At 42.3% G+C, this 27,544-nt stretch overlaps 2 protein-coding genes across 5 annotated transcripts in view; both read right to left on the reverse strand.

The window, feature by feature from the left end:
• Positions 1-19,741, reverse strand: part of LOC310987575 (suppressor of tumorigenicity 7 protein homolog) — a 72,317-nt gene extending 52,576 nt beyond the window's left edge. For 2 of the 4 annotated variants that reach the window (XM_083973893.1, XM_083973892.1), the window contains exons 1-2: positions 19,528-19,735; positions 2,171-2,208 (exon numbers count right to left, since the gene is read on the reverse strand). In XM_083973893.1, coding sequence (XP_083830019.1) covers positions 2,171-2,192 — 22 coding nt within the window. In that variant the 5' untranslated portion in view covers positions 2,193-2,208; positions 19,528-19,735. Of the gene's footprint in view, positions 1-2,170; positions 2,209-12,917; positions 12,973-19,527 lie in introns of those variants that run through there. The other 2 variants (XM_083973894.1, XM_083973895.1) reach the window with 2 other exon arrangements.
• A 2,068-nt stretch (positions 19,742-21,809) lies between these two features.
• The window catches only part of LOC310987406 (F-actin-capping protein subunit alpha-2), a 34,968-nt gene continuing 29,233 nt past the window's right edge, over positions 21,810-27,544 (reverse strand). Inside the window, exons 6-10 of the mRNA XM_083973628.1 lie at positions 25,897-25,976; positions 24,728-24,806; positions 24,059-24,130; positions 23,658-23,720; positions 21,810-23,077 (exon numbers count right to left, since the gene is read on the reverse strand). Coding sequence (XP_083829754.1) covers positions 22,937-23,077; positions 23,658-23,720; positions 24,059-24,130; positions 24,728-24,806; positions 25,897-25,976 — 435 coding nt within the window. The 3' untranslated portion in view covers positions 21,810-22,936. The remainder of the gene's footprint in view (positions 23,078-23,657; positions 23,721-24,058; positions 24,131-24,727; positions 24,807-25,896; positions 25,977-27,544) is intronic.

The following is a 27,544-nucleotide window of genomic DNA, read 5'->3' on the forward strand; positions in this document are numbered from 1 at the left end:
ACAGTGTCCTTGTGAAAGTATTTGAACTGAGACAGAGCTGAGGACTGAACTATTATATCATCTCTCTGGAGTCTGGTCTGAAACTGACTTGTTACTCGCTGCTTCTTTTCACTACGTCTCTGAGGAACCAGAGGCTCCAGGTGGAATTCATGCTCTTACAAATGACTAAAAACATTTCCAAGGTAACGTCAGGTGTTGTCATGTGAGTAAAGTCACTGGTCGGCCTTGAAACATGAGTGGCAGCGCTCATCATCTAGTAGCAGCAGCAGCGTAAACGATTATTTCTGGATGAATGGAACATTTTACGATATTTGGCAAATTAAAGAAAACCTGCTGTACATCTCCTCCTCCTGACAGCACCGGGGCAGGAGGGGTAAAGGGAGGGGGGGGTAATCAATCACAGACAGTGTCACTTTCTTCTTGGACAGATTTTTTTTTTTTTTTCAATGCTAAAATGACAGATATAGTTATTGGCAACAGATATCTGGTGACCCCAGTGTGTAGGGAGCATCGTCATCAACATCACAATATGGATAAATGTCATTTCCAAACTGCCGGAGCTGCAACGCTGTCGACCAATCATACTCTCCACTCCCAGGAGAATAATACTAACACAACAACATTCAAACTGAATAGTTTTTCTTACATATTGTATAACCTGATTCTTCTACATTATATTCAATATCAATATCACCAGCAAACTTTAAATACCAGCATGTGCTGCTCACCCGACACACTGGCTATATTTGATTATACACTATATTTACAAAAGACAACCACAAGACAACCACAACATCTCTAAATGTATAAAATCTGATCATACATAATGATTTTTCCAACAGATTTCCATTATGAATTGTATTTAATGTTATAATAATAAATGTGTGCAGACTGTGTGAACCTGAGCTCAGACAGAGCAGACTGACTGACGAGCTGCTGTCACACCGACTCACCCAACACATTCACTTTGACCCTCAAATGACCTCAGATGGGTTTTTTGTTTTGTTTCTTGTAAAAAAAATTCACAATCTCAAAACCACAAGGTCACGTGACCTCCGTCCAGCTCCGGTGACTCTGGGGGGGGGCGAGACGAGACCTGTACCGGCGGCGGTGCAGCGGCGGCTCAGCTGGACAGAGACACAGAGACTGAGCTGCTGCACGACAGCTCTCCATCACTGTAACACACCACCACCACGCTGCCTGTGTGTGTGTCTGTGTGTGTGTGTGTGTGTGTGTGTGGACACTAGCTCCCCACCTGACGTCCGCTAAGACACACGCTACCTCCGGCTGCTGTGGCTGTCCAATCAATGGGCTCAGATCGATCAGGTATTGGTAAGTTATGCATCATGATATTGATCAAAGTGAAAGGTTTTTTTTTAAAGGGTGTGGTAGAAGAGAGGAGGAGGAGGAGGAGGAGGAGGAGGGGGGAGGAGAGGGGGGGGGGTAACCTTACATAGCAACACTGCAACTCTTCTGTGGGATGTTAGGAGCTGCACACACACACACACACACGTGCACACACACACACACACAGCAGGGTGCTACGTTAGCATCGGTAGCATCAACAACAACGCTGCACTGAGCAGGAGATGAAGATGTGAGAGGACGATGATGATGATGATGATGCTGCTTCTGAAAAACGATGCAACTCGGCTGAAAAGCATCCATCTTCTGACACACACACACACACACAGAGAAACCTGCACACAAAGACACACTCAATCAGCCATTACACCGACAACACACACACACACACACACGGAGAGTGGGAGAATGCGAGGCAGCCGCTAAGCTCAGCGTGATCAGTTAGCTTGTAGCTGCACCGACCCTCCGTGCTAAAATGGTAGATCCCAGACCCCCCCTCCCCTTCCCCCTCTCCCTCACCCTCCCCCACTCACACCCCTCACCCCCCCTCATGCAATCTGCCACCAGCAACCATGGAGGCAAAACAGGAAGAAGACAGGAGGAGAGAGGAGAGGAGGAAGAGGAGGAGGAGGAGGAGGAGGAGGAGGAGGAGAGGGATGCAGGAGCAGAGGAAAGCTAGCTGTTTCCTTCCTTCCTTCCTACACATATATATGTATAAATAAAAACATGAAAAGACACATAAACAGAGAGAAACACAGAGGAGAAGGAGGAGGAGGAGGAGGAGGAGGATGGTGGTGGTACTTACATGAGGACTCTGTGCCGAACATGGCTGGGCCCCGGGAGCTGTGATGGACAGAGAGGAGGAGGAGGAGGGGGAGGAGGAGGAGGAGGAGGAGAAGGAGGAAAGAGAGGAGAAGGAAAGGGGAGGGTGAGAGAGAAAGAGAGAGAGAGAGAAAGGGGAGGGGGGGAGGGAGGTTGATGAGCAGGCAGCTACACAGCGGGGGTCATCAAAGCAACACAATGCAGCCAGCCGGCCGTCGCTGCCTCCCAGACGGCCAGATGCCCCGGCTCCCGATCCGGCTTCAGCTCCGTGTCCGTCGCTATAGCGTTAACAACAACGGGGAAAAAAAAAAAAAAAAAAAAAAAAAAAAACCCTCCTCCACACACACGGATGCAGACGCGCACACACTCTCGGATAGTCCGGCTGCACACAAGGGAAGAGAAGAAGGAAGAAAAAAAAAGAGGAAAAATATCAAAAAATGGATATAAAATAGAAAAACATGGAGGAATCCGTCCGAGCCGAGCGGGAGATAAAAAAAACACTGTGGTCAGATCCAGACACGTTATCGCATCTCTGTCCTCCTCCTCATCCTCCTCTCCTCTCTGACACTCTCTCGCTTCTCATCCCACTGAAGGATTTACTAATGAAAGAGAGAGAGAGAGAGAGAGAGAGAGAGAGAGAGAGGTTTTCCCAGAGAGAGGAGAGAGAGGGAGAGGGAGGGAGAGAATGGGGGAGTGAAAAACTAAAAAAATCTGGTGAGGAGCTGCTGCCGCTGCAGCCGCTGTAAGACAATAGCTATGCAAACAGAGTGACGTCAGGACGGACGGACGGAGGGAGGGAGAGAGAGAGAGGGGAGAGGGGGGAGGGAGAGAGCTGACTACTGCTGCTGCTAGATGGAGAGAGAGAGAGAGAGAGAGAGAAGGAGAAAGCGGTAAGAAGAGACGAGCAAATAGGAGGAGGAGATGGAGGAGATGGAAAAGGAGGGAGTAAGGAAAAGTGAGATGGAAGGAGGGAAAGGAGCAGGAGAGGAGGTCTGGTGAAGGAGGGAGGGAGAGAAGGAGGGAGGGAGGGCAAGATGGAGGAGAGGTTGGTGGGGAGACGGATAAAGAGATACAGAGGAGGAGGAGGAGGAGGAGGAGGAAGGCAGCTGGAGCTGAGGGGGCACTGGAGAAAAAGAGTGGGAAGCAGGCCAATCAAAATGGTTTGTCTACCATTTGTTTTCACACACACACACACACACACACCCCAACGGACACACACACACACACACACACAGAGAGGAGGAAGAAACAGGAGCAGCGGAGGTGGGGCGGAGGGGGGGGCAGGGGGCCACAGCCTGTCAGTTTCACAAATTGAAACAAGTATGAAGCAAAAGCATTGGAGGCTGCTGTGTTTACACTCACACACACACACACCTGGCCGTCAGGGAGACAGGACAGGAAACGCATCATCAATAAAAATCCTAATTAAAAAAATAAAATTAAAATAAAATTAAAATCTGAACTGAATCTGTCAAATTAAATGGTTGAATCATTTCCATACGGAGGATCAAGAGCGTCACAGGAACCATGACAACACATTTCCTTCACTGCAAATATTTAAAAAAAATTTTTTATGAATGAACGATTAATCTGTTGACAAATTCTTCAGGTTTTACAAAACTGCCATAAAAAACATTCATGACACATTTATTAGTTCATAAATAAATAATAGAGTTTGGAAAAAATGCTTTTAAAAGGAAAATTGGAAAAACACAAACACACACACCTGGATTCCCTTGTCAATTTCCACTTCCTTTTCCTATGAGCTAATAGATTTGCTTAGATTAGTCGTTTAGTTGCCTCTCTGTGCCATTGGTTCTCTCTCCTCAACCAACCAGCCAATCAGAGAGCTTGTTACTTCCTGACTGGGTTTGTTTACACTGGTCACAGGAGAAGCTAAACAACGGAGCTAATCGATCCGCTAACAGGAAAAGGAAATAAAGCTAAAGATTGAGGAATTAATTCTTATTCTACAGTAAAATACGTTTTAGGTAGTTTATATTATTTATTCATGAATTCATGAATATATTTATAAATTGAAATTTTAATGAGTTTTTATACCATCATTCTAAATAATTTCTTTAAAAGGTTGTAATTTTTTTTTTTTTTTTTTGATGGATCGGTCATTCATTAGTAAATTCTTTTCACAATTCCTATTTTGAATCCTGATTATATATGAACTTTTCCTGGGACATCCTGGTCCTCCATACCTAACAACGTACAGGCACATTTTAAGATCAGAAAGCAACAGAAAATAATCACAACAGTTTATAACTTCACTTTTAAATGACCATTAACCTTCAGGTCTGTTCATTGAACATGCAAGGTAAAAATCTTTAATTTGTTTCCGAACATGCAGCGCACTCGGCAGACGGCTCCTGGTTTCTGTATTTGCAGGTTCCAGAAATAAAGATTTAAGATTTAAATGTGTTATTTAATTGGACCCAGAGGTGAAATCCAGTCCTAACGAATTAAACACCAGCAGATGTCAGGTGTAAAATAAATTACACAGACTATCATAAAGGTTCAACTGCAAACCAATGCGGAAACTATGTAAATGGGACAGTAGCGAATGTAAACATGAATGGTGCTGCCTCTTTTTTGCAAACCAAATGTTGACACACGCGCACACAGAAAGCCATTTCAGACCCTGCTCAGGGTATTCAGGACGTTTCAAGTCTAAATCTAAATGATTCAAGTTTTCCTGCCTCCTTCTGGATGCATGGCTTCTCTCATGCGCTCGTCCTGAACCTGCTGCCAGTGATAAGTCTCATTATTGATGCACACTGTAAAACTTTCATGAACACTGGAGCACGGAGCCTTTAAATGTAGTTTTTAAAAAAAAGGAAAAAAGTGCACATATAACTAGGGCTGGGTATCGCTACTGATTTACTGAATTGATTTGAGTCAGATTCACAAGGTCCCGATTCGATAGTGATTCATTTGGAGATATTTCAGTTATAATGAACCAATTTAGTTGGTTGTGAAAGTCATTTTCACAAAACTAATGTTGCAAATTATACAAAGATGGAGCTATCTCTGGTGTTGTATTATTAAAAATATTGGCTGGCTTCCTTGGTAGATCTTACTAGTCGACTGTTGAGTGCATGCCCAGTCTGCATCAGTGCAGAAAGTGGAAGAAGGAGAATATGTCCAGATCCGATGTTGAAGAGATGGAGGAACATATTGAATCTGATGGTCGTGCGTGTTTATTCGAACCAGAATATACAGATGAGGAGTGATATTTTTATAATTTTTATAATTTGACTGAAATGCTGTTTTCGGGTGAAGGGGAAAAAATTGCACAGAGGGAAACAAATCTGGGTGGCAAAAGTGTTGTCTGTTTGTTAATTTTTGTTTAATTTGTGTACATTTTAGTCATTAACATTAAAACACACGCGAAATATGCGAAAAATAAAACGGAATTTGGGAAAAAAATAAAACTGATTTTATAGGGCCCTACATATAACCAATGGGGCAGTTGTCGGTCTGAGAAGTGAAGCTCACTTCCGTGTTCAAAAAACTGCAATCCCCTGGGCTTCCTCTGGGGGCTGGCTCCAGAAGGGAGCAACTCCAATTGAGCCCCATGTTAAAATAGCCGACTTTACAGCTTAAAAAAAAATATTTACAGCCTGGTACATTTTATTTTTTTGGTCTCAACCGATAGTTTCTACCCCCGCACACACTCTGAGGGGGGTGAATTGTTTTTTTAACTCTACTGTTTTACTATTATTAGGTTTAAAATTCTGGCCAATTAGGGTGCAGAAACGTTGAGTGACAGGTCCGGAGACCGCTGCTTCGAGGTCAGTGGGCGGGCTCTCGGCCGGCTAACCGCCGCACCTCTCCAAATATGGCAAGTAAAATCCAACATGGCGCAGTTCAAACCCCCGTAGTAGCGGCACAAAACAGACTCCCCCAAACCAATGGGTGACGTCACGGGTGCTACGTCCATTCTTTTTACAGTCTATGCATATAACCCTATCAGTGTGCAGCAGCAGTGGTGTAGCTGTGGCTGGCCTGCTTTGCTTTGAGCCTATGAATGAATGAATGAATGAATGAATGAATGAATGAATGAATGAATAGGTCCAGTGGAGGCTGAGCCCGGTACGACAGCCTGCTATAACCCACATATAGCTGGACGGTTGGCTGGACGTCCTGGCTGTGAAAGGAGGCGAGGCCAGCGAGCATGTGGATTATCTCAGCTGCTGAATAGAGGAGCATGTACCGATGGAGGCCTCTGTTCTTTTGTGTCTCAGACCCTCAGACCACCTCCTCCTCCTCCATATCTTTGTGCCTTAAAGCTCAGATAAATCATTCCTGCTCAGCTCTTCTCCTGCTCCACCGCAAAAACATATCTGATATTATCAAATTTCAGTCATCTTTGCCTCAGACGTGGAAGTCTAGTTGTGTTTAGTGAAACATCTGCTGCGCTGTTTTCATCTTTCTTTCCATGTCACCTGGCTGGAGTGAAGTAAACCCACCTCTGCACCTTCTGTACACACCGAAAAAGCCCTTTCATTTAAAAAAAAAAAAAAAAAAACTCTCAAGTGTTGCTGCTCGTTTTATGTCCTTTAGATATTTACACTGGTTCTCGTTTGAAGAAAAGAAGAAAAAGAGCACAGCCACAATCGATGAAACTGAATCAAAAGCGAACAGTTATCTCACTCAGCTGCAGCTGGTACAGATGAATGATCTCTCTCAACCTCCAAACCTCACCGAACACTTCTCCTGGGGGTTGTGATAATTACACAAGGGGGGGGGGGGCTCTCTGAGACGCTCCTGTGAGGAACTGAGGAGGAAGCCTGCTATATATGTAGCCTACATTATATATTATATATCATATATATGCACTGCTGCATCACATTCAGTGTGATGTGACACCAGCTTTTCACAACTTCTGCTCCTGATCTGGAGCAATGTGATGTGAATGGGGATCAGCAGCTCAGCAGGAGGGGTGGGGGTGGGGGTGTAGCTGTGATAATGATTTTGTTATCGAAATCCAGCTAACACTCACCTGCTTCTGTAATTAGAAGCAACTGGACACTCAAAAATGCACAAAAGATCTATTTTTGTATTTCCACTTCATAAACCTGAAGCCACAATAAGATTTTCACCTGATTTCCCTTCGTTTAGCGAGTGAATGAACTACGAACGTACGCTTCTTTTGTGCGAGGGGATTTTAACAACCTGTAATTCTCTGCAGGTCCATTGTATTTGTTGTGATTGTGATATCTGCCGTGAGCGGGTGCTCTCCAATTAAAGAGGCGTGGCTTCACACCTCCAGCCGGCGCCGGGCTCCGCTCCAGGCTGATAATTAGGATGCAGACCCATCGCTGGCCGCCGTTACCAGCGGAGAGAGAGAAAGCCCAGGTGAGCGGAGGAGCTAATGGAGTCAGACACTGAGTAATGGAAACAAACGTCGTCGCTGAATGAACAGCCTTACTTAAAACAGTCGGAGGGAGCCGCTGCCTGCTGCTCGCCGCCTCCTTTCAGCGCCGCAGCAGCAATTCATGAACAATGCGCACCTCGCCCCCCACCCCCGCCTCTAAGTACCACCCTAAAAAGGAAGAAGAAGGGGAAAAAAGCATCTCATCTCCTCCTGGTTGCTAGGTAACTGAAAATAAGCGTGAGAGGAGTGTGGCCATCCTTCAGCGTGAGGAGGAGGAGACAAGATCCTCCAGAAGACCTGGGGTTGTTACTGACGGCGAGGAGAGAGGAGAAGAGGAGGTGCAGAGACCGACTAGCAACCAAAATGTTCAATATTTAAATCGCCCAGAGCAACATCCCATCCTTGACTTATGTTACAAGGCCTGAGCTGTGTTAAGCTCTGCACGCACACACACATACACACACACACACAGAAAATTAGCTGTAAAGAAGAAACTGGAGCATGAAAGCACCTTTTCTGCCTTTAGGCCACTCAGTGTCTGGCACCACCTTAAAAAGACAATCCAAGGAGCAGCGGCGTCTCAGAAACAGAAACCCTGGTGCTGCAGCTCCAGCAGCCGGACCACCCGGCCCATCCGGGGTCTGGTCCCGCTGCTCAGCAGAATTAGCAAATAACCGCTGGTCATTTCCTGACCTGAAGAGAATGAATTTACCGGCACTCGGAGCCAGCTGGTGTGAAGAAGAAAGAAACAACAACAGCTGATTGTGCCCTCTACCATGCAGCGTGCAGACAGCAGCAGGGATTGCCAGTCTTTTGATAAACACACAATCGTTCAGTCTTTCTTTTTGCTTTTCTCTTCTCTCTTTCAGAGGAACCAGACTCCCACCACAAAGGGGAAGGTCGGTCGGTCGGTCGGTCGGCGGAGGCTTTGATTACCTCGGCTGGGTCACAATTCAAAACGCAGCGGCACCATTCAACTAAGTGGGTCAGGGGAGCGCTGAGGCTGAGGCTGTCGCTGCTGACACCAGCTGGTCAAAGCTGGGTACTGGGCCTCCCAGAGCTGCCTCCATCAGACCACCGGGGCATGGACGAGCACCGGTTAAGTCGACTGGATGACACGCAGACCGGTGCTCTGACACTGAGACAGTTGAGTGTGATGAATATTAAAAAAACAAGAAATTTAAACCTCAAATTGAAGCAAAACTACAGAACTACATTCCTCTCAACACCAGCTGATCTGAGTAAGTGAACTCGCCAATGAAAACCCAATGAAGTGAAGGCACAAAAAGGGGAATTTTAAGGCTAAGTAACAGGCCGGGGGGAAGTGGACCATCGGACTAATCTATAGTCATGAGAACAGGTCTATCCAGGATACATTTGATTGACAGGAAACGCTTCATTTTATTGACTGTTGTAGTCCAGGGAATGAGCTTCTCAATGATCTAATCAATGGACCGATCATCCAAAAAGCGGGTCATCAAATGATCAAAGGATCGGTGGTTGGATGCCCGATGACTCTGGATCTGCATGTTGAGGTGTAGGTAGGATACCGAACCCCAGATATGGTAGAGGCTGCACATGAGATGATTTTATTTCAATTTCTGACCTAATTCAAGGTTTGTTGCAAATGAATATTTGTCCCAATAATCCTCAAGTGTGTTCCCATCGACCTTCTGATCAAATTTGGGCCTTATCATTTGTTCCAGATCAGGTAGAGTCCAAGAGATGTTGTTCACTTTGAAGGTTCATAATCTTCTTTTGCTTTTTGTTTTTGGCTTCATAACAGAGCGCACACCAGGATGGCCAACTATCTACAACAACAACTGTCCTACATATTTGTTTATCTTCTGGAGTCACGTCTGATCCGTATGAGTTTCTGTGAGATCCTGTTTCTTGGGAAATCGTTACTACAGACAGCAGGTGTGTGTTCAGTCAGCTGCAACCGTCCTCATGTCTGATGTCTCCTGTGTTTTTAAAATCAGACAATCATCTCGTGTGCAGCCAGTTTAAGACCGGAGCGCAGACAGTTTCAATATTACAGATTTCATTTTGTAGACCTGCTCAGTACAAACCAGTGTTTCACTTTTGCCACAGACCAGTTCCACTTGCACAACCAGATGTTTCATGTTCCACTCTCTAAACCAGACAAAAGAAAAACCTGGACACTAACTGACAGTTGTGTCTGTTGTTGTATGATGTCACAGGCCCTTCATGAAGAACTACCAGCTCGTAATGTATTAAAAAGTCATATTGTCATTACATAGGCAGATTCTTGCTTTGACTTTGGTTGGAAATCTTAATCTTGTACCAAACAGGTTTCCTTTACATTTAGAGAATATGATTGATCAATCTTCATCAATCTTTCTTTTCAAACTCTGGGTTTTATCAGCGTCCAGCGAATGTTACGCAGTGAAAATGCAGAGTGAAGCTCAATCAATCAATCATGTTGGGTGGAGAGGAGGTAGGCTACTGTACGTCACAACCCTATGACAACAAAGTCAACAGCCTTTGTCTCTTCACCACCCTGTCTTGTTTGACAAGGGACAGAAACAATACAAAGACAACGAAATGAAAGACAATGTGAGGCGAAGCATTGGTGAACAACTCTGCTGTCAGGACAGTGAGCTGCTGTGTTGGAGGTAGTAGAGTTAGTAACAAAACCAGTGTTGAGAACGTTCATAATAATCAATGAGTGGGTGTGTGTTAATACAGGTTTAAGGCACGATGTGGAGGCAAAGAACCACCCAATGCTACGCGAAACTTTGGTCTATAGTCTGTTGCATATTCACATCACCGCTGGTATGAATGGTTTTGTGTTTTTTATTCGTCACGTCCTCGCCAGCACAAAAACAACAAAACAGTCCAACACTAAAAGCCCTTTGTGATGAGAAATAACCTACCTGATGACGAGAGCATCAGCCAAACTATCACACTGATTCTTGTTAGATTTATCATGAAGTTTGCATAGATTCAAATACGTGCAGGCAGTCAAATCTGAACTATCTTAAGTCAATTTAAATAGACGCCAATGGCCATGTCATTAATCAAACTGTCTCTGGATGCAAAGCAGGAAGCTGGGCTGAGGAACAGAGATGGTGTTGGGGAATCAGCCACCTGCTTCATGTTTGCAACTGCTGGCTGTGGCTGTTTGCCTTGTGTGATTAGCTAATCTCTTTGGAACGTGACCAACCATTACACAGGCTTTATTTCCCGTTTAGCTGCTAAGAGCCGGGTACCTGAGCTCAGTGAGCTGTTGTTAAAAGTTTATGCTTTCATCATTTAGCTGCAAAAACGTTTCCCCTCATTAGCTGCCGCTAACGGCCCGGCTTCAGCTCTTCATCTGCCAAAACTTCCACAGTAACTCATAAATGGCGTGAATGCAGAGTGGAGGATGCAGACTGGAAGTCTTGCCTGCTCTAAAAGATTTATAGTAGCTGCTGAACCCAGAGGTTGTGTCCTGTAAACAGCAAAGAGAAAGAGTGGAGCTTCTTCTGCTACTGCACACAAACGTTGTGAAACATCTGTTGTTGCCTGTGCTGTCGACACGTCTGAAATTTCGCAAAGGGTTCAGTTTTAATTAATCAGTTTTAATCAAAACCAGTTGCATGGTGTGTTCCTGTGAAACTAAAAATAACACACACATCACAGATTACATCTTTGGTGCAAAAACCTTCCTCTTACTGAGCTGCAGCCACCAATGAAGAGTTTTTATATCAACTCTGACCAAGCTTTAAACTTCCTTTAAGCTCCAGACCTCTGAGCTTCTTCTTATCTCCTCCTCATTGTTCCCAAATAATATAAACCTAGTGAGCGGTGGCCATGTTGGATACAAGGCATTTCTGTGTCAGAAAATTAATTTCTGAGCGACAGTCCTGACTATGCATATTAATATAGGCTGATAAACATGAATTTCTGTGCCTCAAATGTATTTGTAGGTTATGAGAAGGGTTACAAAGAACTTGTACACCAGCTGGGTGATGGCTGAGACACAACCAGTCTCAAACATCAAACCGAAACATTTGAACCCTTGTGTGAACTTGAGTGGACCAAACCCCCACTCACCCACTTCTCAGTCAGAAACCATAGTCTAAACCACAGCCCATAATAACCTGTCTTTCTCACCTTTCAACACTTGTTCCTCTACTGCTGTGTGAACTGTGTATGTGTGTGATGTCAAACCGCTGATAAACTAGTCCAAACGACTGCAACGGTGCCACACAAACAAAAACTAAAAGCCTGTTCATTGAAAAAGGTTTTTCAAAAGTAGCGCGGCCGTGTGCGTTGTATCGTTGATCCGATACTGGATTTAAAGAGGAACTATGCAGGATTTTTACCTTAACTACGCTACACTTTTACCTTGATTAAAGGTCCAGTGTGTAATAATCAACAAGGTTTATTGACAAAATCTGAATATACTACCCATGAATATAGTTGTATAAGTGTATAATCGCTATAAAATAAAATTTGTTTGGCTTTCGTAGCTTTATAATTATTCTTTTACATATACATATAGCAAGGGTCTTGCTTTAGAGTGTCGTCATCTTGCGGCACCATGTTCATACGGAAAATCCAGCCGGCCATAGAGCGAGTATCAAGAGTTTCGCGTTCATAAATAAACCCACAAAGAAGGCGGAAGGAAAGAAGGAGTAGGTCATATAGTAAAATGGTTTAGATCTTCACCTCTGCGCTCCATGCTCCTGAAATACTCTTACTTTTTTGTCCTTGGAGGCCACCGTCACTTTGCCGACGGGAGCGCGAGCAAGCAAGTGAGCGCTTCCAACTAGAATCTGAACGCTAGATGTCATGGTTTATGCCCCATTTTATACACTGGACCTTTAAACAGCTTCGAAGTAATAGTGATGGTGGTTAAATCAATGACTTGTAACTAGTTCCAGGGAGAATGGAGGCTCTCTGCCTTCCACCTAGCGTCTCTTGGCTGAAAACCAACCTTGTAAGATCAGAGCCTCCGACCCGGTGTCTCGTTTTGGCGGCACTGCAACACAAACTCGTTCCGTAACCCGTAATCTCTTGTTTATGATAGATAAGACTACATAAATATACACCGCAAATATGATATATAATGTTATCCGGCACTCCATGGATTGATTTCTCGCCGGCTTTGTTGAAAACAAAAGCACATGGCCGGGAGGAGGGTTAGCAAAACAGATGGAAAGCTACCGGGCTTGTATAGTTTCCCTTGAAAGTGTAAACAACAGTCTAACTGATAGAAAATACAGGCTATACAGGAGAATATTTTCCTTTTTCCCTTATTTTTCCAGTCTAAACAGTTTTCCCTTTCCGTGCTGGGGAAGCTGAGGCCCTGCGGACACGGTGACCTCACCTGGTCCCTGCACCTCAGCATCAGAGCGTCTCTGACATCTGGTGCCTTCACAGCAGCCGTGACCTTTCCCTCACTTGGCAGCGGCCCTGGCACAGTGGGTCAGATATTAAGAGAGCCGCCCGGCGGCTGTGTGACAGCTTTGCTTTGCTTTGCGTGTGTGAGAGAGTGAGTGAGTGAGTGTTTGCTCTGAATTCACCACTATAAGTGCAGAAAAGTCTAAAGGGCGATCCGGATCTGGCCTTGTGGATTCGTGGAGGATCTCAGTGGGAAGAGCGCTCCAGAGAGAAAATTGTTTTCTCCATAGAGGCAGCCTGCCCCCGCGCCAAAGGTAGGGCAAACACTGCTGTCTGAGATCATGTTACCGAAGAGCTGCACAGGTTTCTAAATAAAGGCTCCTGACCAGTCTGATCTGGCTTTGAGGTGAGTGAGTGTGTGTGTGTGTGTGTGTGTGTGTGTGTGTACAGTCTGTGTGCGTCACAGCCTAAACTTTAGTTAGTTCTGCGTCTTGACTCTGGACTGGACCGTAACACTGAGGGCGGTGTGACGTGGGGGGAAAACGTTAAGTTTACTGCCTTACTGCACTGTGACACGTACCGCCATATTATATATTTTTTCCAGCCTTCTTTGTGTATTTTCTCAAAGCACCATCCCTCGTTCTTGCTAGAGCTGTGGAGTGACCTTGTTCTCTGTACAATGTTGGGGGGAAAAAAGTCTGTAGGAGAAAAAAAGAAGAAATCCAATCTTCAAAAAGGAGATTTCATTTCTATTCCTGATGCATAAATTAATTCTCCGGGGAATGCGAAGCCCGGGAAAAATGCCCGGCCTACAGAATGCGTCTGAACCCAGATATGAGTTATCGAGTTATCAGCATCCCGACGTTCTCCACAGAAAACCACATCATGTGCCGTTTTCTTCAGCTGCGACGCTGCACAAACAGCCACGAGCAGCTGATACGTTACTACTGAAACGGTCTGTAAATCCCCCGTTTGTGCTCTGACCTTTTGAGTCTGGTGGTGGCAAAAAAGGAGAAGGCCAGGACCGATCATTTTCAGCCGCTGAGTCGCAGATGTCTTATTGCTGAGCATAGCAATCTACACAATTATGAATATGAGGATGGGTTGGGAGGGGGGGGGGGGGGGTCTGGCGTCTTTGAACTCGGCCCAGTTCAACCTCCAATTAGCAAATTCTACATGATCTTCAGGCGGCTGGAGGAGGAGATGCAAATTGCGTGCGTGAGATGGATGAACCCCGAGACACAAACTCTGCATGGTAAGCACTACGGGATGTAGACGTATGGCTGAGGCCAATATCCAGATTAATATGTAGATTGGCGAATGAGTGGGCTGACGGAAGTGGATGACGGTGCAGTTTCTGGAGCCACAGCGTGAGGCCTTCACAATAAAAGCAGGTGTCACTCTGTCTGACTGGTTTCTTTCACACCGTGTCATAATTAGTCACAGGATACAAGGTGTTAACAACAACACGTCAAGAAATGACGGATGAGGAAATGATGTTTCCTTTGTGATTGATGATCAAAAACCTATTAATAATATCCTTTATATGACTCATACTAAAGATACAGAGTGAGCACAGCATCGTCCCTTATGTTTTATTTGCTGTAGAGATATATTTGTTGTTTTAAGAACCATAAAACCACCTCAGTGTAGTTTTCCATCTCCTCTCTCAGCTTCTCTCTGGAGCTCTGGTAACAACAGGTCGGTGTCAGCCAATCAGAGGAGAGTAGGCTCTGAGGCTCTCTCTTCTGATTGGCTGACTGTTTTCTAAGCAATCTATTAAAAATAGAGCAGATTTCAGGATAAAAAAAGAAAAAAAAAAAAACACTCAGGGAAACCAAAATCCTGGGGTGTTACTGGTTTAGGGGATCTGATCAAACCCTCCTGTGCCTGAGCAAACCATTTCAAATGTCATATTTATATTCAAGTACACACAGTACAGCGCAGGTACGAATCCTTAAAAGGCCCAGACACAAGAAATTATTCAAAAAAATAAAAAAATACTTTGATGTGTTGATTAAAGAAGTGCAGTAGCAGTGACTGTGCTGGCTTCAGATGTTTACAAAGTGATATCACAGTCCAACAGCATCTCACTGGGAATATCTCTCTGGGTTTTTTAAATATAATGTTAATTTTCTGATGTTAAAGTGCTCAGAAACTTTCAGAGGGAGAACTTTGATACTTTCACAGTATTAATATAGAACCTAGAGCTGCTTTATAATCAAACTACGCATGGAAATCTACCTTTATACTGGAGCTTTAATGAAGGAACACCTTCATATAAGACTGTTTTGAGGTTTGTGCGGTTACATTTCATTTGTTTTCCAGCTTCTGATAAATCTAATATGAGTATCTGGGTCATGATTACTGGAGGAGACCTGAGGGACATCAAACTGAAGGAGAATCACTTTGAACCAACGTCAGATTTTGGTGGAAATTCAAGGAGCCACAACTAAAAACCACTCACTTCCACATAAACAGCAAAAATCCCCTAACACCAACAGAGGTACCAGCCACATAATATATAGTGCACTGCTGCATGAGTGGGGGTTTGGGGTGGGGGGGGGGGGTGAAGGGGGCATGGCTGCCACCCTCTCACTCTTACTATGTCATTTATGTGGAAACTCACAGACCCGGTGCTGTAGAACTGATTAGCTTATTATCTGATCAATGTCATGTTAAACAGGAAATTTAAAACAAGAATAAACTAAAAAAGTCTTGTCACTGTGTCAGTGCAGAAATATGTATATTATTTTTCTTAGAACAACTGGCTTAATGTGTCCTTCCTGTTTCATATCACACTTCAGCTCAGCCTCAGACACACACACACACAGCTGAGATGATGCACACTGACCCATTCAGACCAACAACAAACAGGTTAATCCCAGGTCAGAGCCTCAGTCTGAGACCGTATCACCGGTTTAAACTGTTTATCCACCAAATCTGTGCCTTATAAGCTGCTAAAACAAGTGATATACGCAATAAAACTCATCATTTACATGGTTTTATATTCATTTTTTATCCAAAAACTACACTTCCCTGCGCTGTGGTCGGCTAAACATAGACACATGATTATTAATAAACCTTATTTAATTATTTTTATTGTGGTTACACTGCTGAAAAAATTGTTAAGCTGTGTTGCCTCTCAGTGGAGCCAGCGGTTTCACTTCTGAACAAAAATGTTTTACATATCCAGCGACCGCAGAGGATGATATTAATCGAGGGAGAACGGCAGAAAACAGTAGTCTTGTTATTTTATCGACACAAAGACGCTACACAACGCACAACATGACGGCTGCCAGTAAAAAGGGACACAAGTCTTGTTTTTACTTCCTCCCCGAGGGGAATCCGTCTCACTACTGTTATTAAAACTACTGCTTTTGCTTTCAACACCTCGGGGGGGAGAGAGTGAGTGAGTGAACTCCCTGGGGAGAGGATGCCAAACGTCATTCTGGGAAATACAAGAAACCACCAGAGACACAGAGAGAGACAGAGAGAGACAAAGAGAGGCTGATGTGACAATCCCCTGACGGTTTTAAGGTGGAATCCCACAGTTGAAGGATTTGTCATTGTAAAAGGAGGAGGAAAGAGGAAGTGAGACGGCACACGGGTCAGATTAGTGATGTTAATGTGGAAGAGGAAGTGAAAGTGTTACTCTCACTTTTATACATACAGGCTGGCTGTAACTTTTAGAAGAGCAGCTGTGGCCTTTTTTCAGTTCAGTTTTGACTCTCTCCGACGACATCAGGCGCTGGAGTTACCTGTAATAAGGCAGCGCTGAGCGACTGGCTGCAGGTTATTAGGCAAATATGATCAGAGCGGAGGGAGGAGGAGGAGGAGGAGGAGGAGGAGGATGGAGGAGGAGGTACTGCTCAAACTGTGCACAAACAAGACTATAAACATCACTTATCCCCCACCCTGACTGACATAACATTATCAATCAACGACGCATTTTTCTCCCATCTTGTGTCAAATCAAACACATGTGCAGCAGCGAAAACGTTCATTTGACTATGAAAATGTGCTGTTGTCTCAGACGGTGTGAGAGATTTACATGTCAACGCACGGGCTAATGACCTCAAGAGAAATTCAAATACCTCAAATAGCCTATATCTTACTTTTGACATCCTGCTTGATTCTCTGCACTTAATCCTGCGTCCGACTGCAAAAATATCAAGTTTTTTTCCTTTAATTTAACATAAAGTGAAAAAAAAAGTGGGCAACACTGGGTTAATCGAGGTTTAACAGTTTCTGATAGCAGCTATACGTATCCAGACCTGTGTAGGACGACGGGGGTTTGTCACACAGCCAAGTGGAGCTGAGTACACGCCGTACATTAACACCACGCTGTGCAAGAAGTGACAAGGTGAGAATCAGCAGCAGCAGAGAGAGAGACGCCACTAAACCCCTGACACACCAACCTCTAGCTGTTGGTTATGACTAGTAGCCCTCCCCAGATATTTAGTCTGTGGTCGTCTCTGTCTCTCACTTCTTCATATTCGCTGCACGCAACCGTACAGGACTGACGAGGACTCGTGGGAACTTTACTGTACATGTACTGTACTGTTTCTGCTCTTTTTGTAGTTATCCTTACTGATCAAATTCAGGCCAATTTGAATAACAATAGTTGTTTAAAGTTAAACTACGGTGGCCCTGAGAGCTCAAAACACATGCAAGCAAACAAAAGTCAGAGAGCAGATTTATCAATTTGACAACACACATGTGGTGCAGATGTTGTGAAATACATGAACTTGTAGCTTTGCATGTTTTCTTAAAGGGGAACTTTACAAGTCTGGTCGCTTTCCCTCTGTTTTGCTAACCCTCCACCCTGACCCGGCCATGTGCATTTGGTTTTAACGATAACATTATACATCATATACAATGTTATTATATGTATATTTGTGTAGTCTTATCCATCATAAACAAGAGATTACAGGTTATGGGGTGCGTTTCTGTGGCACGGTGCCACCGGGTCGGAGGCTCTGATCTTACAAGGTTGGTTTTCAGCCAAGAGACGCTAGGTGGAAGGCAGAGAGCCTCCATTCTCCCTGTAACAAGTTACAAATCATTGATTTAACCAGCACTAGGACTCTGGAGCTGTTTAATTAAGTTAAAAAATCCTGCATATTTCCTCTTTAAGTTACCGATTATGAATTTGCTCCCTAATATCGACCCCTTAAAATGATTCCCATCCCACTTGGGACTTTAATTATGACTCAGGTCATAATGACCACACACACACACACACACACACACACACACACACACACACACACACTGTAAACTGTATGCATTGATTTGTAGGTTGTTTGTGTCTCTGCATGTTTTCTCAAGTTACAGTGTGTTGAGCCCTCTGGGCCACCGTATGCAACCGTTACATGTCGTGCATTTAGTTCCTATATTTGAGGGATCACTTCATGAGGAACATGAACCGATTACGATTTTGCTCCCTAATATCGGCTCGAAAATTATTCCCATCCCACTTGGGACTTTAGTTATGACTCAGGTCCAACACACACACACTCAAACCATGCACACTATTATTAAGGCTCCTCATCACGCCTGTGTGTGCGTGTGTGTATGTGTGTGTGTGTTGCCCTAAAGGCTCTCCTGCCTTCTCCAGACCCAGCCAGCTGGCTTGGCTTGCTGAAAGAGCACATTCTTCCATCTCCTGCTCAGCATACAGTCACAGGAGACTCATCACCGGCTGCTGCTGCTGCTTGCTGCATGTTGCTGTGAGAGCAGCGACATGGTGGGGGGTTGGGGGGGGACACATACTGCCAAGCAGACCGCTGAGCAGACGCTGACTGCCCAGCAGAAGAGAGGAGGAGGAGGAGGAGGAGGCTTCACAAGGCTAACGAGCTGTGGTACACACTTGAGGATCAAAGTTATTAGGGGCTCCCGTTTGTTTGCTTACAATGCAACACACACACACACACACACACACACACACACACACACACACACACTGAAGGGTTTCCTTTCCTTTCTTTCTTTTCAATCTCTATCTAAACTTGGCAAAGAGACTGGATGATTGTATAGTCTGCAGCAGCTGCAGCAGCAGATAAGATAGGCTATATTGCATTTAATAATAATGATAATAACAATAATAATAATAATAATAAACTCTATGATATATTGACTTAAGGTGGAGGACAGCATTTAACGTGTAAACTGATGCAACAATAATAATAATGTGCATTTAACATTTAACATTACCGCTACTATTCAGAGCATGGAGGATTTCCATTCAAGACTGGATGATTGTAAAGTCTGCAGCAGCAAATAAAGACATATTAATTTAATAATAACACCAAAAAGAAACAATAAAGCCTCCGATATCTTGACTTGAGGTGCATTTAACGTGGCAGCTGGTGAAATCCCCACTGCTGCATTAATAATGTGCATTTAACAGTATACCCCTACTACTTCAGAGCGTGGAGGAGGATTTCCATTTAAACTTGAGCTAAAGTGTTAGCCGCTCATCCTGCTAGCTGAGGGCTAACGCGCTAACGTCTGCAAAAACATTAAAACTTTACATTAAAAAACCAGCGGAGGAAGCGGCTCAATGGAGGCGGTGGTTGGTTAAAAGCTTACCTCAGTTCGTGAGTGTGTGAAAACCGGTAAAAGAAGCCGCTCTCGTGGCTGATAGCATTTCTTCCCGGCAGCAGCAGTAGTAGCAGCCGTTCAACATGTGTCTCGTATCCAATCCAACGGCAGCGGCAGCGGCAGCAGCAGCAGCGGACAGACCGTCACCGTCAGCCAGTCTCTCTCTCTCCCCTCTGTGTCTGTGGAGTGTAGACGTGTCTGCCGTTCACCACCAGTTAGCCAGTTAGTTAGCCACCGGCGGCTAACAGTTAGTTATTACAGCTCTGTCCCGTCCGCCGTCCGCCTCGGGATGTCGCTGTCACGGACTTTAAAAAAGAAAAAGAAAAACTGTTCACCTGGCTGCCTGGGTCACAGTATGATAGGTCCAAACAAAAGGTACAGACAAGATCGATGTATTACTGTACATTTGCATTAAAAAAAAAATCTATTTAAAACACGAAAATAAACGACCGTTAGTGGTAGCTCACAACGAAATTAGCCTTAACAACCGTTGCCATTGCCAACGGTTTCTCAGATAGATAGATAGATAGATAGATAGATAGATAGATAGATAGATAGATAGATAGAGGTAATGAATGAGGCACTAAAAAGTATATTAACCTCATATATTTATTTATATATTACTGTACATTTGCATATTAAATATATTTAAAACATGTAAATAAACGACTCAGCTCACAACGAGATTAGCCTAGCAACCGTTGTCAATGGTTTCTCAGAATAAATAATAGATTATGAATCATAATCTAGTCATGGGATGAAAGAGGCACTGAAAGAGTTTATATTATTAAAATTGTTTAAAATAGAGACATTTTAAAGAGGAATATATATGTATAGTAGGATATTTACTGTACATTTGCAATCATTTCCCCCATCTATTTAAAACACAAAGAAAGGTTTCTCAGATAGATAGATAGATAGATAGATAGATAGATAGATAGATAGATAGATAGATAGATAGATAGAGGGAATGAATGATGCGCTGAAAGAGTTTAAATATTAACCTCATATATTTATTTATATATTACTGTACATTTGCATATTAAATCTATTTAAAACATGTAAATAAACGACTCAGCTCACAACGAGATCAGCCTAGCAACCGTTGTCAATGGTTTCTCAGAAAGAATAGATAACGTTAGATTATGAATCATAATCTAGTCAGGGAATGAAAGAGGCACTGAAATAGTTTATATCAACCTCATATAGTTAAAAATGTTTAAAATAGAGACATTTTAAAGAGGAATATATGTATAGTAGGATATTTACTGTACATTTGCAATCATACCCCATCTATGAAAGGTTTCTCAGATAGATAGATAGATAGATAGATAGATAGATAGATAGATAGATAGATAGATAGATAGATAGATAGATAGATAGATAGATTATAAACCATAATCCAATCAGGGAAAGAGGCACTGAAAGAGTTTTAATTAACCTAATAAAAAAAGGTTTAAAATAGAGACATTTCAGAGAGGAAAATTACATTTTCTCCCAGCTTTACCAACAATGGCTTTAAATCACTTTATGGGGTTATTAAATTGGAATATTAGTTACTGGGATTGTTTTCCCACTACTTTACTTAATCAATCTGCTTCTAATGAGCAAATTTCTCCTCAATTGTTTGTTCACTGACATCTGTTAGATAGCAGGTTTATACTGGTTTATACTGACGCGGTTTCTCAGGTTGAGTTGGATTCACTTCACTTATTTTAAAAAAGCCATGTGATTATGATACCCTTATTAAATGTTTCAGATCTGCAATTCAGGTTTATACCTGCAGAAAAAAAAACTTCAGATCAGAGCCAACTTTCATCATTCAATGTCAACGACCGAATACATAAAACCACAATCTACGTCACATCATCAGGATGTCCTGCTTCTTATTATGAGCAGTTTCATTGCTGTGTTTTAATGAAAGACAGACCTTTTTGTTGTTTAAGTGAAAAACCACTGATTTGTACAGTTTGTACAAAGGTAATAGGTATAAAATGTCAACATGAGCCAATGTCTTTTTCAGTTTATCACTGACATTAATGTGGTGTCCATTAAAGACTGTTCAACAGGTTTAATTAGTCAAAAGCTGCTTTTGCATTGTGTGGTTGTGCTAAATGCATTGAAACACTTCCTGTGGTGTGATGCAGGTGTGTGAGGACCTCAAAAAACCCTATTACAACCTCAGTTTGTTAATATATATTATTCATTTTTAATGCCTGTGTCACAACGAAGGGTATTCATTCATCAGAAATTATGAGTGAGTCAGTAAATAGAAAATTTGTCATTTAATCCAACATAATTGTGACTGAATTACAATTACTCTCATGGAAATAAATCACCAAACTGACAGACAGGATGTTTCATACAGGTATATATTACAATGTGCCTTGTTATTATATAATACAGTCAGGTTCTGTTTTTTTTTCTTCCTTTTAATAAAAATAAGCACTGAAGGAGAAAGTGATACTTTTTTGATTTTATTGTAAATTGGACATTATGCACATTACTTAGCGATTGATGACTTTGTTAATTAAGCTTGTTAGGTGGTCACAAAACTCCCTGCGCTGAGTGGGAGTTCAGAGGATGTCAAGTCAAGAAGGCAATTTTTTTCTTTCTTTTTTTTCTTAGCCAGGAGGAGCACTGCGAGCTTGAGATCTCACATACAGGACAAACGGTGAGGGGAGTACCAAAAAATGAAGGAACAAGAACATTGAGTGGCCGACAAGTGTTGACTGCTTGTGCCAAAGATACCAGTCAGTCAATGAACACAATAACCTTTCTTTTTTTCTTCTTCTTCTTCTTCGTTGACCGTATGGGACATTAAACCGTGAAATGAAGGGACTCCTTCATTGTTTTTTTCAGCCATTAATATCTGAGCTCTTCTGTAAATTCGGACCAAAAAAAAAAAATCTCCCAGAAAATCATTTTTTGTTTTCACCATCATTGCAAATTTTAACCGTGTTTTAGCGGGTCAAACAAAAGGTATGGTCTCACTGACACAATAAATATTGCACACGTGATATTTGTACTTTATAAGGGTGTTTTTTCTTCTTCTTTTTTGCATACAAGTGTCCGCCCCCTTTTTTTCCTATGTCTTAATTATAATTTCCCCCCAAATACGATTATCATCATAGATTCAATATACAGTGGAGTTAACTGTGTCTGTATAAAAACAAAATAACATCAATAAAAGGAGACATCCAATGTGTAAGGTGACATCTGACTATGAGACCAAACCTTTCTTTGCACCCGTTTTGTCTAATTTTTTTTTTTTTTGTACAAAGACGATACAACTATCCAGTCATGCAACGTTGTTCGGGAGGGGAGGGGGTCGGTGGGTGGGTTGGATTGGGTCGGGTCGGGTTGGGGAGTTGTCTGTTAATCTTCTCCGTTGCTTTTAAGCGTTCTGCATCTCCTTGCCGATCTTGTAGCTCAGGATCTTGTTCCAGTCGATCTTGGTGCGTGTCACAGGAAGCTGGCGGCGTAAGGCTTTGAAGGTAGTGTCCGACATGGTCTGGTAATTCTCGTTGATGGCCGTCTGACGGAGAAAAAAGATGAGACAGAAGGAGAATAAATTCAAGTGTGGAGGCAGTTTTTTGCTGCCGGAGGCTGAATGTGGAGGACGAGGAATTAAAACTCATGGCGTTTGCTTGATTTGCTTTTCAAAATTACACTTCAGAATACTCAAGATTTAAAAAGAAGGAGATTATCGTGTATTCATGAGAGTGTTTTGTGCCATCTTTTGTTTATTTGAAATAATAATAGGCCACAGCTGCCTAGCTATAAAAATCCATTTTAAATTCAACAGTATGACTCAGCTTTCTATCCGACGTTGTAGCCAAAAAAAAAAAAATGACAATGTGAGGAAAAATCCTCATGATTTCTTCCTGGCAGGAGGAAAACATGATGTCTTGTTTCAGACGACCTCATAGCTCACCTTAAAAATCCTATCAATAAATCAATAACTGGAAGTTTCAAGTGTGTGTGTGTGTGAGAAGTCCGACTGGAAATGGAACAATCCTGTTTCCACACAAAACTGAGGTGACAGTTCAATTTCCCAGCAGCACACAAACACACACACACCAATCACAGTGAAGTAAGGATTATCCGTTTCGTACCTGATAGTCGTTCTCTGCAGCCTCCATGATCTTAACAAACTCCTTTGCAGTTGAAGCCTCGTTCTGAAAGGAAAAGTGTCATAAACAAAACACTGGGTGAAGGTGCATCCAGAGTTCACACCTTCCATGCTGCAAACTACTGAGGGCAAAAACACAAAAAAACCCACGGCAACTCGTCGTGTCGGCAGTAAAATCACAACTGGGACGTAGTGGAAACAGTAACAAGAGCGTAAAAATGTATGAAATGTCACCAGCTGCGTCTGGGATTACTGGAACGGCGTGAATGGAATTAGCTCACGGCTGTTTACTTAAATCGGAGAGACAGGTGTTTGTGCTGCGATTATATATTATTATATATATATTATTATTATTATTACTACAGATGCTGGGCATGTACTCACAGAAATTGTCATAGACTCCTGAACCTCTTTGTGGCTCACCAGCTGAACATTTCCATCCTCATAGTAATGAACCTGGAAAAAATGAAAGTTCAGACTTGGTTCATAACGCAGTAAATAACAAGATTACAGCCAGAACAAATAGCAGAAAGAGTCTTGTTGGTTAAGTAGAAACATGTGGTGGAAATATTTACGTTGCTGTGCATCATACAAAGGTTTATAATAAAGGTAGATGTTTGTGTTAAAGCTCCTTCAAAATAAAGGTAGATGTTTGTATTAAAGCTCCTTCAAAATAAAGGTAGAGGTTCCTACACATTTGAAATTTAAAAATTCCATACTTTTTCCAGACTTCTCATTAAAAAAGTTCAAATAATTTGTGACATTTGAGTAATTAGATGTGTATCATGTAAATTAATTAAGCAATTCACTGTTTGTTTTCATTATTCTGAATTTGTATGCCATTATGTCACATTATGTCAAATAATTTCTAGGAGATTGTAGCTCGGTACAATACAGCGCATACAAAATAATTAACCCAAATAACTGCAGATAAGACCAAACCCAGATAAGTATTAATATACTGTAAATATTTCCATACAATAGTTTCCATATTCCATACTTTCCAGACTGGTGTAGGAACCCTGTGTATCGCTTCACATTTCAAATACAAACCTGGATTTTCATGATTCCTGCCACTTGGGTGGTGGAGGGGGAGACGGTGAATTTCCATTCTGACCTCCAACGTCCATTCCTGTGCAAAGACGAAGAGGAAAACCAGACCTAAATCACCGAGTAGTACATCTCTTAATACCATCCCCTACAACAATACCATCTAAAAAAGGCTGTTTCCCATCGGATAGAAGCAGCATCCTACAGTATATTATGATATATTCAACATTAATAAGTACGGAAATGTTTTGAACCTCTCAACTTAACACCTACAAGAGTTTTTTGGAACAGCAACATCATCATCATCATCATCATCATCACAGCCACCACAGTACGATGTGTTTCTTTCATCCAGCACAGCGGCTCCAGAAACTTTCATGTTTTTCCTTTTAATTTGTCACTGATGTATAATCATGGTTACATAACGCCGAGCCGAGGCAGTGCCGCTGTGAATTCAGAGGAAGGATATCCCTGCTGCCTCTGCGCACATATAAATAAATTAGCATCGAGACTATGAAACGTCTGCTTGTTGCTTCCGTCATCTGACATTAAAAGAGAAAAAGAAATCTTTTCATTAATCCAGAGATATTATGTAAGGACCTCGTCGACCCGCGGTCCAATTAACTAAAATGTCAAGGAGTGCGGGTTGCTCTTTGAAAGCAATAAGGAGTCAAGAACAGCTCTGATCACATAAAAGGAGTTGAATCCAAGTGCAGTACATTAGGTTTATGTGCACATTGATAAACCCTGAATAGAAAATGTTAAAGGAAAAGTATATCCTTCATTATATCAACGCCCCTCAACCCCGCATAGTGTAGGTTCCTCATTACTGAAATGCTGCTGACACAAACCAAAGTGGAGGGATCATTACACCCAACGACCCATAAGGCCGGTGAAAACCCAGCGGCAAAGAGGATTGGTGCAGTTCTTATCCAATTAGATTAACCCGATCAGAAACAGCTCAGCAACACTTAGGAGGGCCAACAGTGTAATGCTCCAGAGTTAAGTGCCAATTAATGTAATGCCTCTGAAGCCTCTTGTACATATCAAACAGCGATTTAGGCTTCTGAGGCTTTTCGGCGTTTTTTTTTTTATGTCAAGATGCTTATGTTTAACATGATGATGATGATGATGGAGAAAAAACATCTTATAGCAGTGAAGATGAAACCTACCAGAAGTTTTTTGGTTGAAACTGATGGCACTCGATGCACACGATGATGGTTTGATGTCCGTCAATGGTTTTCCCATAAATCTGAAGAAAAGCAACAAAAACAGTTAGATATTTTCTCCTATTCATCGTCTTTACTTCTTTTTTTTATACGTACACTGCAAAAACTCAAAATCTTTCCAAGAATATTTGTCTTATTTCTTGTCAAAATGTCTAATTTCTAGTCAAAACTAATCTCTTTCCACTTAGAATAAGACTCATCACCTAAAAATGAACTTGTTTTTAGATCATTTTCACTTGTTTCAAACTAATTTTCACTTGAAATAAGTAGAAAAATCTGCCAGTGAAAGCAGGTTTTTTGTGCTTGTAATAAGGAAGAAAAATTTGCTCCACTATCAGATTTTTCTACTTATTTCAAGTGAAAATATGCTTTAAAGAAGTAAAAAGTGTCTAAAAACAAGCTGCTTTTTAATGTGATGAGTCTTATTTTAAGAATAATGAGATTTGTTTTGACTAGAAATGACATTTTGACTAGAAATAAGACAAATAGTCTTGGTAAGATTTTGAGTTTTTGCAGTGTAGTGCGTCAGTTTCAGATGAGTCACACAGTGTTTTGTGTTAAACAGCTACAACATTAATCCCATGCCAACCTAGGATGTAGAAGAGACTGTGATGTATAGTGTTCAGACAGAGACAATCTGGCGAACCACATGGAGACTAACAACTCTTTCGTGTCTGCGACAGAAGTGTTTTCTTCGCTTTGCATTAATAAATAAGAAGCACAAGAGGAGCTTTATGGAGGGAACTGCAACAGTTTCTAAATATAGACGTGCCGTTAAATCCTGTAGTGTGCTGCCTGGGCTGAAATAGATCCTTGTTCTTGTTGCCTTTTTCACTCAGGCTGATCGAGCGCTTCAGATAGATAAATAGGAGACAAAGTAAACTGGTACGATGAAGGGTTGGTCAACAGCGAGAAAGACACTGAATGTCAAGCTTTAACTATTCAACATTTTAACTAAACATGTTGGTGATGCTAAAAAAAACAAACTCTAAAGCTGAATCCTTGTTTCCCTAATGGAAAAAAAACGAGGTCAGGAGCTGGAGAGGAGTCGGGGTTTTGCCTGACAACACTGAAACACCGGGGGGTGTTTGATGGGAAGTTAGGTTGGCTACACACTGGATGATCTTTGTGCATTCAGAGGATTATAATGTTAGAAATGGGTGCAAACAACCTCATGTTTGTGGTTTATCATATTTTTAAAAGTGAATAAGACTAAGACTAATAAGAAAATCTAGTCTAGTCCGTAGCCAGGTCCGATAAACATTCAAACCCACTTTGCTACTCTCCTCGATTTTTGATTCACAATTACACCTGCTTTGGTTTTACAATTGATAGATCTGACCAATCTGGCTTTTTCAGTCCCAATACGGATACTGATGCTTAGCGTATCGGCCAATACCCGACACCGACTGAATTGAATTGAATTCATAAACTGTATATTCCTTGAGATAATAATGTAACGTTACCAGACAGAGTTGTTTTAGAGGTAAATTCATGCAAAACAGCTGATGTGCGTTGCCTTCAGGGACAGTTTTTCATCAAGCAGTCTCTGCATTTCCCTCTAAAACAACTCTGTCTGGTAACGTTGTGT

Source organism: Trachurus trachurus (assembly GCF_905171665.1).
Source record: "Trachurus trachurus genome assembly, chromosome: 6".
Lineage (NCBI taxonomy): Eukaryota > Metazoa > Chordata > Actinopteri > Carangiformes > Carangidae > Trachurus > Trachurus trachurus.